Source organism: Podarcis melisellensis (genome assembly GCF_964234715.1).
Source record: "Podarcis melisellensis genome assembly, chromosome: 7".
NCBI classification, from domain to species: domain Eukaryota; kingdom Metazoa; phylum Chordata; class Lepidosauria; order Squamata; family Lacertidae; genus Podarcis; species Podarcis melisellensis.
In genome coordinates, this window is record NC_138539.1 from 45,376,577 (window position 1) to 45,395,615 (window position 19,039).

At 39.8% G+C, this 19,039-nt stretch overlaps 1 protein-coding gene across 2 annotated transcripts in view; it reads right to left on the reverse strand.

Annotated features, from left to right (window-relative positions):
* The window catches only part of GREB1L (GREB1 like retinoic acid receptor coactivator), a 155,461-nt gene that overhangs the window by 53,780 nt on the left and 82,642 nt on the right, over positions 1–19,039 (reverse strand). Inside the window, exons 4-8 of one of the 2 annotated variants that reach the window (XM_081917987.1) lie at positions 14,559–14,715; positions 14,212–14,409; positions 8,371–8,547; positions 4,970–5,146; positions 2,988–3,125 (exon numbers count right to left, since the gene is read on the reverse strand). In XM_081917987.1, coding sequence (XP_081774113.1) covers positions 2,988–3,125; positions 4,970–5,146; positions 8,371–8,547; positions 14,212–14,409; positions 14,559–14,712 — 844 coding nt within the window. In that variant the 5' untranslated portion in view covers positions 14,713–14,715. Of the gene's footprint in view, positions 1–2,987; positions 3,126–4,969; positions 5,147–8,370; positions 8,548–14,211; positions 14,410–14,546; positions 14,716–19,039 lie in introns of both variants that reach the window. The other variant, XM_081917988.1, reaches the window with a different exon arrangement.

Below are 19,039 nucleotides of genomic sequence, written 5' to 3' on the forward strand. Positions count from 1 at the left end.
ATCGATTTCAACACATGGAATCTATGAACTAGTCACCCTCCAAGTGGCCTTTTTTGTTTCTGCACTCCATTTTTTTGAATGACAAGGAACTGGCCTGAGACATTGTTAAATTCTCTTTTAGGTACCAGGCAAAGACAACTCAAACATTTGTCACTTAACTTTCTTATTCTTCTGGTCTGCTTTTGGTGAAGCTTTGATCTGACTGGCCTGGCGTGCTGGTAAAAGTGGGCTGAATTGTTTTTAAACGTGCTGTAGCTTATTTTTTCCAGTTATGTACTGTAGATAACATTTTTCTGTCTGTTTCCATCAGTTTCATATCTGCGATTGATTTAATGGTATTTTAACGAGTTATTGTTAGCTGCCTTCTGTGGCTTACTGGGGAGAAAATCAGCATACAAATGTTCTAAATAAACAAATATAAATCTCATATCCTATCAAAAGCCATGGCTCCTCAGGATTGGTGTATGTAATAAAACTTGCATTTTTATTATATTAGGTGGCATTTAGATTTATTGATGAAGGTAACGTGATAAGTGTCTTCATTGAAAGATTATAACTCTAGCAGGAGGTAAAAGGGGTTTGACAGCTATGACCTGACAAACAAACAGTGATATGGAAGAACAAACCAAGTGAAAATCATGATGAGCTGATAAGGCAAAAGGAGAACATAGAAGGTACGCTTATTGACTTGGTAGGTGTAATAAGATTACTCATTATTCTAGGTCAGGCACGTCCAACAGGTAGATCGTGACCTACCGGTAGATCACTAGACATCTGTGGTGGATCAGTGGTAGATCATTGGCTCCCCCCAAAGAAGCTCAACAAGTTTGACCTGAACCCCTAAAAAATAGGCTTTCCTCCTCCCCCCCCCAAAATCTCACCAACTTCGACCTGAACCGCAAGAACACAGGGCTTTCCTCCTCCCTAAAAAAAGCTGAACAACTTTGACCTGAACCCCCCAAAAAGGGGGTAGATCACTGCCAGTTGTTAACTCTGTGAGTAGATCGCAGTCTCTTGGGAGTTGGCCACCTCTGTTCTAGGTAGAATAGCTTCTCCTATGACTACATGTTTCTATGCCAAGAAGCCTCAAAGCCAATATTTCTCTCTCCCTTCCCCCTGCTCTCTCTTCTCTCACACACAAAACACAGAGAAAACTTTCTTTGCATTGGGTTTGGGGCTTCTTACAGTAGAGTCACCCAGAAATAATTCCCACTGAAATCAATGGGTCTTCTTCCCAGAAAAGTGTGGACAGGGCTGTAGCCTTAATAATCTGGTCTAGAAGTTTCAAACGCAATGTAAGAATGATTTACATTGCTTCAAGTGTGTCGAAATACAGACTCTTGAAACCCAGTATTTTTTTATTGTTGACATCACTGGAGAACAAATGAAGTACAGTCGTACCTCGGAAGTTGAACGGAATCCATTCCGGAAGTCCATTCGACTTCCAAAACATTTGAAAACCAAATCGCGGCTTCTGATTGGCTGCAGGAAGTTCCTGCAGCCAATCAGAAGCTGTGGAAGCCCGTCAGATGTTCGGCTTCCAAAAATAGTTTGCAAACCGGAACAGTCACTTCCAGGCTTATGACATTCGGAAGCCAAAATGTTCAGGAACTAATCTGTTTGAAAACCAAGTATTGGTTTCTGATCTTTTTCTTAGATACAGGCACAGTTACAATTTAAACCTTTATGGCCAGAGTTGTCATTGACACAAACCAGTCTTCCCAGGTCAGCAGGCTGGGACTGATGGGAGTTGTAGTTCCAAACATCTGGAGGGAACCAGGTTGGTTTCCTGCCATGTGGTCCCAGAACTCCTATTTGGCCAAGACATATGGTGTAGTAGGAGAAAACAAACTTTCCGGTGATAAAAAAACACCCTCTTCATCAGGATTCTGGCCAATGAAGAATTCAATTTACCTTGAGAGCTTATATAAATTCTACATAGACTTCAGACAATTCAATAGAACGTACCAACTCTGTTCTACCACTTAATGTTGCACTATAGGTACCAAAAAAAATACATTTATATTTATTTATTGAAGCATGCCATTTGAAAATATGAGCCTGTGCAAAAGAACTCTTAACTATGGCTAACAGTTGCTGTCAGATAAACACTTAGGTACCATTAAAGCAGGTGGGTAAAATTTGAGCTCAATAATGGAGAGGAGGAATGATGTCTGTGACCCCTTAGCCTGATCTCAGTCTTTTAACCAAAGTTAAATGAATTATCTGCATTGGCTATATGTGGTCTTTTTAGGATAACTGAGGCTACATATACTATTTTTTATGACACACTGGACTCAGACATACCTTCTTCATCCTGTCTCTTTCAACCCACACTCCATGTCAACTTTGGTGCAAAGATCCTGGCTTTTATTAAACTAGAGTTTAATACAACCAGAGGCTTAATATTAGAGGCTGAATGCTGGTTAACCAGCACATGAGAGGAGCAAGGAGAGACAGGCCAGGAGGGTAAGTGCTCAACTCCAATGCTTATTCGTAGCATTATAAAACAGTTTATGAAGCATCAGATTGTCATCCAAACAGAGCCTGCAACTTACTTCCTTTAAGACACCAGTGGCAATTTAAAGGACCCTGTGAATTTATTAAACACAACATAACCAAAAATAAAACAAGAGTTTTCATCCAAACAGCTGTTCATTGAGATCCTAACTGAAGTGTTACCTAAACAATGGACCATTTAAATGCTGGAAAAACATTTCTTCCCAGTTGATCTGTCTTTGGCATGAGAAACACATAAGCTGGAATCTCCCAAGCACAACCTTGATTCATTTCAGGGGGGGCTTTAGAAGGTCTTCTGCACAAGCCACAGTGAGATGCATTCTGTGCTGAAGACTCCTCACACTTGGATGGCTCGTGCCTTTGGCTTCCGGCAAACCCCAAGCCATATGATGTGAGTCATAACAGACAGCACAGTCACTGCTTCATCAAGTGTCAGCTTTAGGATACAATTAACTCATAGTGTTTACCTGTCTGAGTGAACCCTGGCTTGTATCCATTAGCTGTTCCACTCTCAGGGGTCACAGATGGAGACGCTGAAGAACTAGGTTTAGCAGAATGGCTAGCAGAAGAAGATGGCCTGCTTCTACATTCTGCAAGTGAAGTAGCTACAATACATATTAAGGCAGCCAGGTTTCACAATTCAGCAAAAAGAGGAAGTTTGAAAACATCAACAAATCTTTTTAAACATTTTTGAAATGCTAGATATAAAAATTCATTCAAAAGCAACACTTGGAATTTTGTCAGAAAAGGGTCGTTTTCAGCTAAGAAAGCTGTTAAATTCTGTGCAGCAAATATGAGCCTTCTGCTTTGTTAGGGAAACTCAAGAGTGATTTAAGAGAGAGAACATCTTCACACAAAGAGAGCTCAGTACCAATCCAAATAACACCACCATTCCGTGGTATATTATGCAAGTCAAAAGTAATTTTTAAAAAATGTATAGCAACAAAAGAAAGGGCTTCTGCATAACTGCAAAACTAGTGTTTTACTTGTGTGCAGAAAAACACCTAGGGTGTTGCACCGGGGAAGCAATGCAATAAAGCACAGAGTTATAGACTCAAGGCTTTTTGAAAGCCACATGTGGGGACAGAGCAGGAAGGTGAGGGAGTAGCAACATTAAGTGCAATTGCACATGACCAGGAATATTATGACAACTAGGAAATTCCACTGCATAGCTGGCTTGTTGAATGCCTTTTGTAAACATCCAGAGGACTGGCTAATATTTGCCCAGGGTGCTTGTTCTCTCTGATCTCATCTCTCAGGCAATCACAAAGCAAAATGAAAAAGTTTAAATTCTGGCATAGGTCCATCTATGCCCATCACTGTCAAATGTTCTTGAAACACATTATTTGACTTCAGGCTCTTTGTGCTGAAGCTGATCTTTCTATTAACATTGACCAAATTTTTGATTTCCGCAGTTTTCACAAAGCTCTTTGTGTTCGTTTAGTGAAGGCCAGTGTGTGTTGTTGAAAAGAGTGTGAAACAGCAAATGGGGAGGGCCTGGGTCTTAAAACCTAACTATAGTCAGCCATGAAGTACAATGAATGGTCTCAGGCACACACCAACTGTGTTGCACATGACACTAAAACATGGTTTGGCATAACACGAATGAGCTAGAACGAGCCCAGGTTCCTTCTCTCCTCCCAGGCAGCTCAGAGGAGGACATTGGTAGCATCTAATTTCAGCTTCCTTTAATCTCTATCAGTTTATTGTGTCTATCAGACTGTGGTTTATCACTAACTCTTGTCTGGACAACACACACACACAAACCCTGAGGTTAAAGGAAACTGAGAGCAGATGCTGCAAAAGTTATCGTCCTGGTTGCGTGGAGTATGTGAGCCCAGGGAGAACATTGTTCCAGCATGTGCACATCACAGTAAACCATGTCAATGTGGCTACTCTCTCTCAGCCTAACCTACCACACAGGGTTGTTGTGAGAATAAAGAAAGGAAACCATGTTAGCTGCTCTGAATGCTTTGTTGGAAGGGTGAGATAAAAACATAATAAATATTTATGAACAGGTATCAGAAAAGGTGTTGTTGTTGTTGTTAACATGATGCTCTACTTCCTTTAAACTGAGCTCTAAACTCTAACCTGAGCTGAAGTTGTAGTGTTCCTCAACTTGGTGCCCCTCATATGTTCGGGACAATAGATCCCCATCGACCATGCTGGCTGGGAGTGATAGAAATTGCATTCCAAAACATCTGGATCATACCAGGTTAGGAAATATTGAACTAGTCTATCCAATACTTTCACTTACTACATTGTCATCAATTGTTCTGACTATTTCTGCAGCAGTTGTTCATGGATGTATGCAAACAATCATGCAGGGATAGCGAACTCTCAGGGTTCTTATGTTTCTGGGTCTTCAGCAACTTACTATTTAGTCAAGCTACATTTAAAGTTCTCTAAACCACAATAAAGGGTATGTATCTAACAGGATGCTTGTTACCTTTCCAGCATATTAAAGGTCCCTTTGACAGCACACCTTGGGGGCTCCTTACTAGGTAGTACTTTAAGTGCTTCTGCTTCTTTGGCTGAGTGGTGAGCTTCAAGTTAATGTGGTTGGAAAATTCAGTGAAATATCGAAATCCTCTTTCTCCACAGCCTATACAGTTCCCAGAAAAACCTGAGGAGCGGTGGGGAAAGAAAATACAGATCAAATCCTTCACAAAATATTCTGTGAAGTAAAACAATTCAATCCCAACTCTTCATTTTGCTTCTTATACTAATTGTATGCACCAGATTCCTGCTTGGAAACAAATATACCCCCAGTTGCACACAAATAGCTTGAAGAACAAACAAAAGATAAGAGAGACATCTAGCTTCATCATTACTCTCCAGGTATCACCAGCCTTGATTCCACCTGTTCTTGTACATTCTAGAAGATCAACACTACAGTATTAGGAGGAGCAGATAGTTCTATTAAGATCCTCAGTATCCTTCCACAAAACAATATTTCTTTGCCAGCTTTAGAATGCAAAGATCGTATTTTCTACCCAGAACCCAATGTTCATCTCAAGTTTTCTGTTAATGCTGCCTTGGTTTCCCTTGGATTTATTTTATGTGGGAAAAGGATTTAAAGTAGTTACAGTGGATGGGAGAGAGAAATCAATATTCTCTAGTCCACAGAATTCCCTGATGTAAGAAGTAATGTTTTCACAGCAGACTTTTCCCTTTTACAGGGGGTTCTGACAGGACATAAATAAGTAAATATTTGAGGCAAGGCACTTAGTACCATTGAAACAGAAGTTGAAAGCTCAGCACTCCAAAGAGTACTGTAATCTCTTCTAAACATAAAAGACTTGGGAAGAAAGGTCATAAGGTCAAACTAGTTTCGCAAGGTGGCCTAAATTACATCTTTAATTGGGCTCTACTGGATAAAGTTAGGGCAATATATTATCCTTGACCCATTGTAGATTTCCTACTGATTTCAAAGAGGACTTTGCATGATGACAGAAGGCAAATGACAATCGGCCAGTGAGGTGTAACAAAACCATCTCCTAAACATTGTCCCCTGGTGATTATAATCTGCGTTTAGACAACGTGTTCAACAGCAGGACCCACACAACACATGAGCCATGAGCTAGGGACTCAGCGAGGGTTGTTTTAGCTGCCTAATCAACAGTTCATTTTTTATTTCTTGAATCTGACAGAAGGCAAGCTACAATGACCACAACTAATGTATTCAGCAGCATTATTATTTGAAAATATTACATTATTATGCTCCCAGATGTAGAAAAATTTGGTTCAGAACTTGAAATCGTGAACCACATTTGTGTGGGGATACTCTTTCATCCTTGCTTGAATCCAGTCCTTGGGAATTTGTACCACCACCATGTCAAACCTAATCCTTCTGTAATGACTAGAAATTCACTTTTTGTTGAATTAAGCAGAAAATTTATGAGGTTTCTAAAACCCCACAGCCCAATCAGAAGGGTCTGATGAATTGCTCAGCCCTGTTATCTATAAGCTATTCAAGAAGTAATATTTATAATTTATGTAAGGATACTTGGAAAACATTGCCAAACCAGCTCACACATTCATTGTGGGTTTCAATATAGAAAATTGAAGCTTGGTGCATATGAAATGTAAGAAAACTCTGGAAACAGCCAATTTCTTGCCTCCATTCCTCAAAATGATTGGACATGGAGTGCCTTATAAGAACAGCCAGCACTCCAGCTCAGAGCAAGCCAAGGCACAGATAGGATGGAATTTAGGGCTGTAGGATTTCCAAACCACCCCCAGACAAGCTGATGTAGGGGGAACCAAGAATGTAGTTCTGAAAATGGGACAGGCCACACATGCGGAATTTGTCTTTACATGTTTTAATAAAACCTCAAGATGCTGGTGAGGGGAGAAACTCAAGTGACAGCTTAAAATGCATGTAGGATGCAAAGGGTATGTGCAAATCTCTTCATTTGTGGAAGGCAAACTGAGTATGCAAACAAGTATTTGTATTCAGGTGGTAGCCGTGCTGGTCTGACACAGTCCAAGTCTCCTTCTCCACTGCAGCTTTGCGAAGGAGCTCAAGGGTATTTGCTTCTGATTTCCACTAAACTCAGTCTAGCATGTTATCTGAACCCCGATCTGTGGTTAATATTTGTATGGTTTATGTAAACAAAGCAGCCTCATGAACCATGGTTTGAAGTAGGCACCTTGTGGGGAGCTACAGACCACCAATATCTGGAGAGATATTTCCTCACCCCTGGTATAAGAAATTAAAAGCTGGTGATTTTCAAACCATGGTTTGAAGTAGGCACCTTGTGGGGAGCTACAGACCACCAATATCTGGAGAGATATTTCCTCACCCCTGGTATAAGAAATTAAAAGCTGGTGATTTTCAAACCATGGTTTGAAGTAGGCACCTTGTGGGGAGCTACAGACCACCAATATCTGGAGAGATATTTCCTCACCCCTGGTATAAGAAATTAAAAGCTGGTGATTTCTGTCTCATCAAAAAGTAGGCACCACCACCACCCAGATTCCAACAACATGCAATTCTTCTCTGTATAACTGATGTCCCAGTCTGAGCAACATGTCATGAAGACCTGGAGCTCCTATGTTATGATCCAGGCATCATCTTTCCCAGGGGTCAAAATACTTGTCCAGCGTGTTCCAGACTCCAGAGCCCTTGTCTTCCCTCTGTGTCCAGCAAACCAAATTCCTGCCTCTGGCCTTGGACTATCTCAGATTCTACATTCCTGTCACAAATAGGCTCCACTGAATCACCCCTATCCTCAGTTGATAAACCTGATCCTAGCCTAGAGAAACTCCACCCAAGAGCTGAAACACTCATCTGGGGCAATTGCTTGCTGCCCCTATTAAGCAGAAAGTGGTTATTTAAACCTCTGGTCAACAGACAATGGGCTGCACGTAATGGGGCATGGACTTCTATGGCAAGTATGAGAAACAATCAGGGCAATCTTTTACATGTGTGCTCAAAAGTCAGTCCCACTGATTTCCATGGGCTTAAAACCAGGTTAAGTAGGTACAGGACTGCAGGATATTTTGAGGATTTGGTAAATCTTACAGAAGTGTAAGAAACCTCTTATCTTCCAGACGTTGGTGGACTACAACTCTCATCACACCTGACCATTGGCCATGCTGGCTAGGGCTGATGGGAGTTGGTCTAATGACATCTGGATAGTTAGGCTCCCCACCCTTGCTTTAATGACATTAAAATTGAAAAACTGGATTCATGCTTTGTTTATAAAAAGCTTTAAAAACGAATGTCTGCATATTCCGGTGAGAAATCCATGTACTGAATTGGCCTAGCCTACCATTAACCCAAACCTTTGGTCAATTATACATTTATCATAACATGAAGAATAATTAATGAAAACCTTTTACCTAAAAGTGCATTTTTTCCATGGTCATCTGGCAAAAACCTCTTGTCAACAGCACAGACTAGAATGTGCTCGGGAAGGTTTGGAGACTTGGCTCCTACTAACAGGAATCCTGCTGGGATATCGATCTGTTCCATACACAGCGAAACTAACCTCAAATCTTTGCCTGCTTGACAAAAACCTGAAAAGAAATAATACATCATGAAATATCTACAAGTGATTTACTGTCGTCTTGTTCCACTTACTTGGAGCAACTAAGGAGAACAACTAAGCCTAATACTGCCACGCCCTCCATGCAAAAGATCTCATGGAACAATTTCCTGCTCTGGTTCAATATTTCACCAAGCCCTCTAAAGTGTATGGACAAAGGGCACTAGACAAATTAGTAATTTATAAAACAAATGTAGACCTATGACAGAAGATAGCAGTTTATGTGTTAAGCAACTACCATGAAATACAGTAATATTTGTGCTCTTAAATTTTATTCCACATTTTTGTGAAAAACCTGTTGATAAATTAACAGTGAGGCTTTCTCAGTGTATCTCAGAGGAAGGCAAGGCAGGCGCAAAGAAGGAGCACAGGCCCGTTTCTCTCTTCCTTTCCAATTCAGTCTGGCCCACTGAATTGTAGGGTGATCACTACTGGCAATGAAGCAGACTTGTTTTGCCTTTTAAACCAATATTTCTACTGGAAATTTTAGCGACATCGAAATATTTCCCCAGGTTTTTATTTCCCATAAATTGGGATTATAATCCTGAATATTTATTATTTGCAACTATCATCTTTCCGAAGGACACAATTTTTTAAAATCCATTTTTCTGGAGGAGGGAATCAAACTGACTACTATAGTGTTGTTTATATTTAATTCTCTTATATTTTTATATATTGTAAGTTGCCTCAAAAGTTTTGCCATGAGTTGGGATATAAATATCTAAAGTTAAATAAAGTTATGCACACATTCAGAGTTATCTTTGACAGCTGTTATTGAAGATACTGTCTCAGCGTTCTAGCTGGGACTTACAGTAGTGATTCCTGCTGTGTTATATAAAGAGCATTGCCATGGCCAGAATTACCCAGAGATGACTGATAAGGGAAACAAATACCACAAGTGATAAGCAAGCAGCTTTGATGTCTTATTTGCCATCATCATTATTCCACGGTATGTGGGTGTGCCTGAATGAATATTAACTCTTGAAAGTTCAAATACTGTATTGCATTTGACATTACTAAAGCCATCTGGTTTGAGTGAATTTTAAGCATAGTATTTGAACCTGTCTGCAAGAAGCTTTTATCAGCACAAAAGACTCTCTCGGCTATTATGATCAGCAGTAGGGGTGAGGAGAGCTGCTCCTAGTTCCACGGCTCTATTACATCTACAACAGTTAAGTATTGTTAATTTTGTGGTTTAAAACCCCCCAAAAAACTCATCCTTGTCAAGAAATTGTTGACAATTTCTTCTCCATTTAGGAAATAATAGTAATACATGTTTACTTGTGTAAGCTCTACTAATACTAGATTTTCATTGCAACTCTCAGCAGCTCCAATCAGAAAAGCTAATGGTCAGGGATTATGGGTGCTGTAGTCCAGTAACAGCTAAAGGGTAGCTTTTTGCTACCCCATTAGAAGGTAGAAGCAACTGAAAAACAGCTTCTGGTCTTCCTGGTCAGAAGAAGCTGTAGATTTATCCCCATTGGTAGATTTACTTTATCTAAGGGCAGATTAAAACTTCCACATGAAGAATCAGCAAAGAGAATAGCACAGGACTTAAAACAGTTGACAATACACCATGGGCGTAGCCAGGATTTATGACAGGCATAGGCAAACTCAGCCCTCCAGATGTTTTGTGACTACAATTCCCATCATCCCTAGCTAACAGGACCAGTGGTCAGGGATGATGGGAGTTGTAGTCACAAAACATCTGGAGGGCCAGACGCAACTCTTTACAATGGATAGATATCCCTTCCTACTTGGGACATTTTAGGTAAGAGGGAGGGGAAATATGGAATAGAAAGAAAAATAAGCATGTTCAAATTAAATGCATCATTCCAAGAGAAAATACACCAAATATATTTATTACTTTACTCAAAGCATTCTTACTCTGCTCTGCGGTCAATAAAAAGCTCCCAGACAAGCTCACATATATTTATATAACTAGAAATTAAAGATTAAATATATGTGAGCTGCTGTTTATTTTGTATCTACAGCTGAAGCTTAAACTTGGCCTCTGAACTCCCAAGAATATAAGAGTTACAGCATTTAATGATATTCTTAACATTTGAAAAGTTCTGAAGCTAGGCAACCTGTTCCATTTTAGCTGACACAAACCATTAGTGGTTGTTGTTTTAACGCAGAGTTCATTGTTATTTTCCTTAAGTACTCAAGAGTTTGTTTGCACTTCTGGTATTGTCTCAGCAAAGACAATAGCATTTTGGACCAGGAATGTCAGTGTTAGCTCAAAGCAAGAAATCATTAAGGAATGCAAATCTGCTTCTCTGAAGTAAAAAAAATCTTACATTTTCTTCTAAAGAAATGCAGATGGGGTTGCCCCAAGAGCAACGGAATCAACATCCCCCACAGTTTAACAAGAGTAATCTCAAATTGTGTGTAAAACTATGGCCAGGCTATCTATCTTTATTAGGCCTGAACATGGATTTTTTTCCTTACGGATCAACACAACCAACTTTCCTTTCTATTTCACAAATTATTTAATCTAAGACATCTGAAGGCAGCCCTGTTTAGGGAAGTTTTTAATGTTTAATGCTGTATTGTTTTTGGCACTCGATTGGGAGCCACCCAGAGTGGCTGCGGAAGCTCAGCCAGATGGGCGGGGTATAAATAATAAATTATTATTATTATAAATTATTATCTGAAAAAATTGCCCCTCCCCCTTTCCCCCAAATGCAAGATATCTATGACAACAAAGACAATGAATTGAAAATGGAGAGTGTAGATGCACTTTTCTCTGTTTACCTGTTTGTTTTGCAACACAAAAAAGTTTAATAAAAACTTTATTAAAACATGTATCTTAAAAAAAAATTCTTGCTTAAAACCTATTGAAGTTGATGGGACATAGTTTGATTCGAATCCCAGTGGCCTGAGGAGTATGCTATTGGAGTGAACTTTTGCTAGATCGCAAACAATGTAACCGACAGCAGGTGTTTATTACCTATTTTGTCTAATATAACTGACTGATGGCAACATGCTTACATTCACAAGGGGCATACACATTTATACTATCCATGGTTACATTGAATGCATGTACACCATCTAGACCAGTGGTTCCAAATTGGTTGTCCGTGGACCCCTGGAAGTCTGCATAACCTTCCCAGGGGGTCTGAACCACCAGTCACATAACAAAAACTACAATAGAGATATCAAAATTTTCAAAAGTAGGGGGTCCATGGCTTGACTTTTGAAAAACAGGGGGGGTTGCAGTACTTAGCTAATTGTGACCCACTGAACTAGATCAATCATGATATCCAGAATGTAAGGTTAAGGGCTCTAAGGTCCTCGCTGTCTTTAACAAACATCTTTTGAAAAGACAAGCATTGGTTCTTGAATGTTTACATTTGTTGGTCGACTTAAAAGGCATGGAATATAGAATTTAAAATGAACTTGTAAGCAACTGAATAATTAAACTTCCACATGGTTACAGTTACCATTATATAGCCATGTCCATTGTCAAATACCTTGAATTTTACTACTGGTATCTATAGTGATTTTATTATTTTTTCTTGTTTTAAAGGATTCCTCCACCTTTTGGGATATTGCTTTGCCATCGCTAACGTAAAACAACTAATAAATTCTATAATAAATGTATTCAAATTATTATTTTAAATACTTTACAATACACAATGTACTTGAATTTTGCCACTTATTTCATGGGGACTTGATACACACACAAAAGTCTGTGGAGGGATGATGAAGTGAATGAGCACCTTATGTAAATTTCAAGGGGTCACCATTCAATGTATGAATCTTTGCCTCCAGTGTGGAGCACTGAAATACTAAATCCCTCAGTGCATTCTGCAAACATAGAATCATAGAATCATAGAGTTGGAAGAGACCACAAGGGCCATCGAGTCCAACCCCCTGCCAGGAGGAAACGCCATCAGAGCACTCCTGACATATGGTTGTCAAGCCTCTGCTTAAAGACCTCCAAAGAAGGAGACTCCACCACACTCCTTGGCAGCAAATTCCACTGTCGAACAGCTCTTACTGTCAGGAAGTTCTTCCTAATGTTTAGGTGGAATCTTCTTTCTTGTAGTTTGGATCCATTGCTCCGTGTCCGCTTCTCTGGAGCAGCAGAAAACAACCTTTCTCCCTCCTCTATGTGACATCCTTTTATATATTTGAACATGGCTATCATATCACCCCTTAACCTCCTCTTCTCCAGGCTAAACATGCCCAGCTCCCTTAGCCGTTCCTCATAAGGCATCGTTTCCAGGCCTTTGAAACATGACTGTTACTTTTCCAGGCCTTGCAAAAACACACTGGAAAAGTTTGCTGAACACTTCAATAATGCAAAGCAACATGTTAATGATAAAGCAAAACGATAAAGACATTAAGTATGAACAAATTGCTAAAATATTTCTGTCTTTCCAAAAAACTTCAGTGACTGTTTTTTTAGCCAATGAGAGACTGCATTCTACAATCACCTCATCTAAAATACATTAAAAAACTCACAGAACTCATATGCTAAAAGGAAAGGAGTTTGGCCAACACAGCTGTGAAAATAAAACAAAAGCACTGATGCTGTGTAAAGCAAAGATTGCATCTCTTTCTCCACTCCCCACTCCTCTTTTCTTAACACTAACAATTAACATCCCCTCTGTGGGGTACAGACCTGTTATTGTGCTGCTTTAAGATAAGGCATAAGAAATTACCCACCAAGATCTGCATAAGAATTGCAATTCACAGTCTCTTCCACTTTCAACTTCACAGCAGCTGATCAGGTATTAAATACCTGGCTACCTAATTGGTGCTGAAATTAAGGTGTCAGCTCTCACACAGCTATTAAGGTGATGGGAAACTGAACAAAGGTGTGTGGGTAAGGAAAAACAACAACATTTGCCCACATCTTATTGCAACACTCCAGAAAATCACAAACTAAGGCAGCCTTGTTTATAAAGAAGCTGTCCATAGATATTAATTTCATTTATAATTTTATAGGAATATTACAAATGCTCACTGTAGCCTACTAAAGTCTTCTTGTTAAAGCATTTCCCAGCTTTAATATAAAATTTTGGATTTAAATAGCAATACGTTCCTTGGAAACTGATTTGCTCCACCTGCAGATCCTGCCACCTCACCTTGCCTCATGGACCGGCTGGCCCTGCTACTATGGGCACTAAAATATCCTCAAGCAATACAACGTTAACTGTCACAACTATTGCTTGCAATTCAAAGTCGTATGAATTACAAAAAGATCAAAACATTTTGCATCTACTTTACATACAACAAAAGCCCATTCAGACTGAATGGAAAGCCGTGGACATGTAACTGAGCACAGAATCACAGCTGCATACATTAAATTAATGCAATTCAGAGTTTTGTGGCAACTTGAAGACTAAGAAAATTGTTATGCAAGATGGAACTCCTATATCTATTTACTCAGGAGTAAGCCTGTTGAACTTAGTAGAACTTTGAAGTAGACATTTACATAATTGCATTGCTAACTCCAAGATGACACACAACTCTGTTGCTTTTGCTGTAACAGACTAATATGGCTATCCTTCGGGAAAATGCTATACATTAATGCTATCATAACTGCCTATGTGTAGCCTTTTGCAAAAGAAACATTCTAATTCAAGTTAAGTCTTAGATAAGTAAGGCTGAAACCAACCATCAGTAGTGCAAGACCCTTCTGGGGCAGGTTTTTGTGAATATGGGATTGGTGGACTATTGGAATCAGACATGTCTTCATCATCCTCATCTTCTTCCATTTCATTAATTATTTGGCTAGTAGAAAAATCCAAAATTCCATTCTGGGTGTAACGTTGCATCAATTCTTTGTCCAGCTCTTCCACTTTTGGTTTAACGTCTAGAAAGCATTATTTAAAAAAAGACAAGAGGCCTGCATTTAAGTGACGGTAGGAGAAGATATTTAGGCAGTTATTTTCAAAGAAAAATATGCAACGTTTTATCCAGGATAAGAAGGGCAACTAAAATATGCCATACTTGCTTGATTACCTTCCGGCAAAATAGGCTGCTCAGGGTCAAGATACAGCTGAGAGAAGATGGGGCGAGGAACCACACTATTGCATCTTAGAGAGGCCTCTATCGAGTTGTGCAGGGCTTCTTCAAAACGGGCAGATTTCAGTTGCCCTGCATACGAATTCCCCATGTTCTGAAAAACAAATTTAAAGGGTTGGTAAGAGAGATTTAGGGTTAAATATGCAGACACACATCCCAGAATTACAGGAAACAAGAAGTGATGAATGAACAAATGTTTTGCATAGTGCACACATGAAGGATAAAATATTAGCAGTGGCAAAGAAAACCATAAAAACAACATAATGGAAAGCACGGACTGTTCTTGTTTTTGTTCAAGCCGGCCAATCTGTCTTTCACTGATAGAGTTCTTCCTGTCACTGAAAAGTGCTGCAATATATCGGCTTGTACATCAGTCTCCATGTAAAAAAAGAAAGAAAAGAAAACTGCCATTTCCAATTTCACCTGGGGTAGAGGGAGTGTTCAACAAAAGATCAGGGCCAGCTTTATTTTATTTTATTTTATTTTATTATAATTTATTTATTTATTTATTTATATCCAGCCCTTCTCTCAAACTGAGATTCAACCTTTAAAAACATAATTATAGAATACAAAGTAACAAAAACCAAAGAAGTTAACAACAACAGTTAAAATGCAACGACACACACATTTAAAACCAGCATCCAAACACAGTTTGCCCTGATAGCAGCTCAGTTGTAAACAACACCTGCCCCTTCGTTTCCAAAGGCCTGTCTGAATAGGAAGCTTATACGGTAGATATATTCAAGGTTAAATAGTGAAAACAATGTATTTCGGGAACACTTCTTGCTTTATTATTTTCTATCCTTCCATAGCCTAACAAAACTTGATTAGAATTCTGTTTTGACAGGAATGGCTGGCTATGCAAAAGGAAGCGCGGCAGAAATATCTATGAGAGAGAGGTTAAGCAGGTGATGTGTCTGGCAAAGTGCAAACTATAGGTCCTGTTTAATTCTCCATCCTCACTTATGTGCCCAAGTAGGAGGTGCTCTTGCCTCCCTCCTTATGAAGTAGAAAGAAATGCGAAAGAGAAAGAAATGAGCGGAGGAAGGTGAAGATGTCAAATAAGCCAGGAACCATGAAGCACGTGCCTAGGATAGATTGTCAGACAACTCCCAGTGCAGAGCCAATTTCTAGTGCCAATATCTTAACCCAGAGATCTGTATTTTTTGAAGTTCCTCCCCATTCATATTACCTGATCGACTTTGAAAATATGCATTAAGGGTAGGCTCAATGTCATGCAAAGTGAGCTAAATCAGGTCTAAGCACAGAAGCCAGCAAAATTGTGCTTGCAGGGTTCTTACTGTTTTGAAGCAGAGGCAATCAGTGAATTAGAATGAAATACATAGATAGTGGCCTAAAACTGATTCCTGCACTGCTCTAATTATCATCTAAACTTAGGAAAATTGGTGTTAAGGCATTGGCTTGCTAGTAATTCTGGATATGATCATGATAATTTAGTTTATTTTAACAGAAGTGCTACAAGCACCTGCTTAACTTGAAATTTTTAAAATAACTTAGTTTAGGCTGGCTTTTCTGCCCAAATTGCCATTATTAAATATTCAGCAACTTTGGAACAGGAATGCTTCTGCTGTTTTTCAAAGATCTAAGTGGAATGCAAACTGTTAATGTTTTGGCTACAACTGTATCAGGTTGATAAGAAAAAACTAAATTTAAACCCAAGGAATTTTTTTTAGCTATACATATCATACTTTCATGGTACTAAGGAAACAACATGAATTATGGATTTCGATGTGTATACAGTATATACACACATAAAGGATTTATGTAATAATTTAGGCAATAACTTGTACCTTTAGCTTTCCACTAATGAAGGCTTCGCCTTTACAAAACAACTTGCTTTGCATTTCTTAATAGCCAACTTTGAAGATAGGATCTACTGCACCTCCTGTGATAATTAATAGGTAAAGCCTAGTAAGTCTTCACAATGTTACTAGAGATGACAGCATACTGAAAATAATTTTTTAGTATCCGATTCATCTACTGAAATATACTATACGTATTCCAGCAAAATACTGTAACTGTAAACCTCAGGCAGGTTTTTCCCCCCAAGTGCTCTGCCAGACTGCCATGGCAAGACCCATTTGTTTTAATCAGACACAGGATTATTGGATAACATGGGTGGGTCATTTTTTCACTCCCAGCAAATTTACAGTAGGTTAGCCTTTGTCTTCAATATAACAGAAAGTACAGTTTTTATCATGGACAACAATAATCTTGTATCCAGCTTAATGCAACTGTGATCAGAATTTACGAGGATTTTCTATGCCTTGTGAAAACCAACAAACCTTACAGATCCACCCAGTGGCGTAGCATGGGGGGTGCGGGGGGCCGGCCGCACCGGGCGCAATATCTGGGGGTTAGGGTAAGGGGCGCAAATCCACGGGTTAGGGGGCGCAAATTACTTGCCTTGCCCCGGGTGCTGACAACCCACGCTACGCCACTGGATCCACCTGCCTGGCATCTACACTTGAAGAATTAGTTCTTCCCCAGCTTCCCAGATCCTAAATCCTCGATATGATTCCCACATGCTTCTCCCACACCATTTAAGCTCTAACTTGAGGCTCAATCCTTCCATTTGGCAAACTGAGGCCCAAGCTTCAGGCTGTGTGAGTGTCTGGAATGCCCTGTTCTGAGGGAGAAACACACACACACACACACACACACACACACACACACACACACACAGGGTCCTCACCATCAACACTGCAACATAATGGCCACATTCACAGAAAACACTGAAAGCTCTATGATGCTACTTTAAACAGTACAGTGGTACCTCGGGTTACATACGCTTCAGGTTACATACGCTTCAGGTTACACACTCCACTAAGCCAGAAATAGTGCTTCAGGTTAAGAACTTTGCTCCAGGATAAGAACAGAAATCGGGCTTCGGCAGTGCGGTGGCAGCAGGAGGCCCCATTAGCTAAAGTGGTGCTTTAGGTTAAGAACAGTTTCAGGTTAAGTACAGACCTCCGGAACGGATTAAGTACTTAACGCGAGGTACCACTGTATTGGCTTCCCCCAAAGAATTCTGGGAGCTGTAGTTTGTTAAGGGTCTGAGAGTTGTTAGGAGGCCCCTATTCCCTTCACAAAGCTACAATTTTTAAGAGTTCCCCGTCATGAAGGATTGATTGTTAATATATTACGGGAAGGGTAGCTCTGGAAGGGGAATAGGGGTCTCCTAACAACTCTCAGCACCCTGAAACTACTATTCCCATAATTCTTTGGGGAAAGCTATCACTGTTTAAAATGGTATCACTATGCTTTAAAAGTACAGTATGAATGTGGACAGTGTAAGCTGGGTTCTGCCTGCTTTTGAAGCAGCAGCAAAGGAAACAACAAGCTAAAATGTAAGCCAAGGAAGAAAAAGAGGAGTGCCGCAACTGCTACCACCACAGCAGTAATTCTGAGGAGGGGAAACAGAGTTCGGGGCAATAAAAAGCAGTGGGGGTGGCAGCAGATTGGACAGCAGTTCAGGGGGTGCAATGTATTGCAGTCATCCTGACTGTATGCAACTGAGCTTGCATCACACAGAGATCCACAACCTTTCAGAAACCCCAGTGAACCCTACTTTGCAGAGAGTATGAAAACTTTACCAATAAAAACAAAAGAACCGTTTTACTGACTCACATCATAGGTCCCTCTAGCCCAGATATCCATCTCCAGCATTATCCAGACAGAAGGCTCTGGGGAGTTCTCTAGCAGGCCATAATCGTATTAGTCTTGCTTGTCCTCAGGAGCTGATACTCAGAGGGATAGCGACTCTCAACATAAATGTTCAATTTTTTTTAAGATTACATGCTGATAACTCAATAAAGCTCTCCACCATGCTTCTGTCTAACCACTTTATAAAAAAAAAAAACCCCTGTAATGTGCCAGTTTCTGGTAACAAATTTTGAAAATTACTTTTACGATTTAATGATTTAGAAGATTTACAAACTGCATTTAAGAGCAACTGTCCTCAAGGAGTAAGCTTTAATACGGTATTAATATATATACTTAGACACATTAAAATACCATCCTACAGTACAAGAAAAATAAATGATAAAATGAGCCATAGTAAAAGACCTAATCAAACCAGCATAATATAATTTTAAAACAGCTAACACTTAAAAGGGCTTACTCTTGATAGTTCCACAACCTTCAGAAGAGTGGGGAATAGCAGCCAAGAGAGGGCATTCTCTGTGACAGTCCCTAAGTTGTGGAACTCCCTCCCCAGATGTCCGGCATCTTCACTGCACAGCTTTCACCATATGCTGAAGTTGCCCCTCCTTCCCCTGGGCCTTTGTTTTAGGACAGTGGTGTCCAAACCTTTTTCAAAAAGGGCCAGATTTGATGACGTGAACATGCGTGAGGGCCAACCATTTTGCCTGATGTTCTTTGAACCATTAAAATTA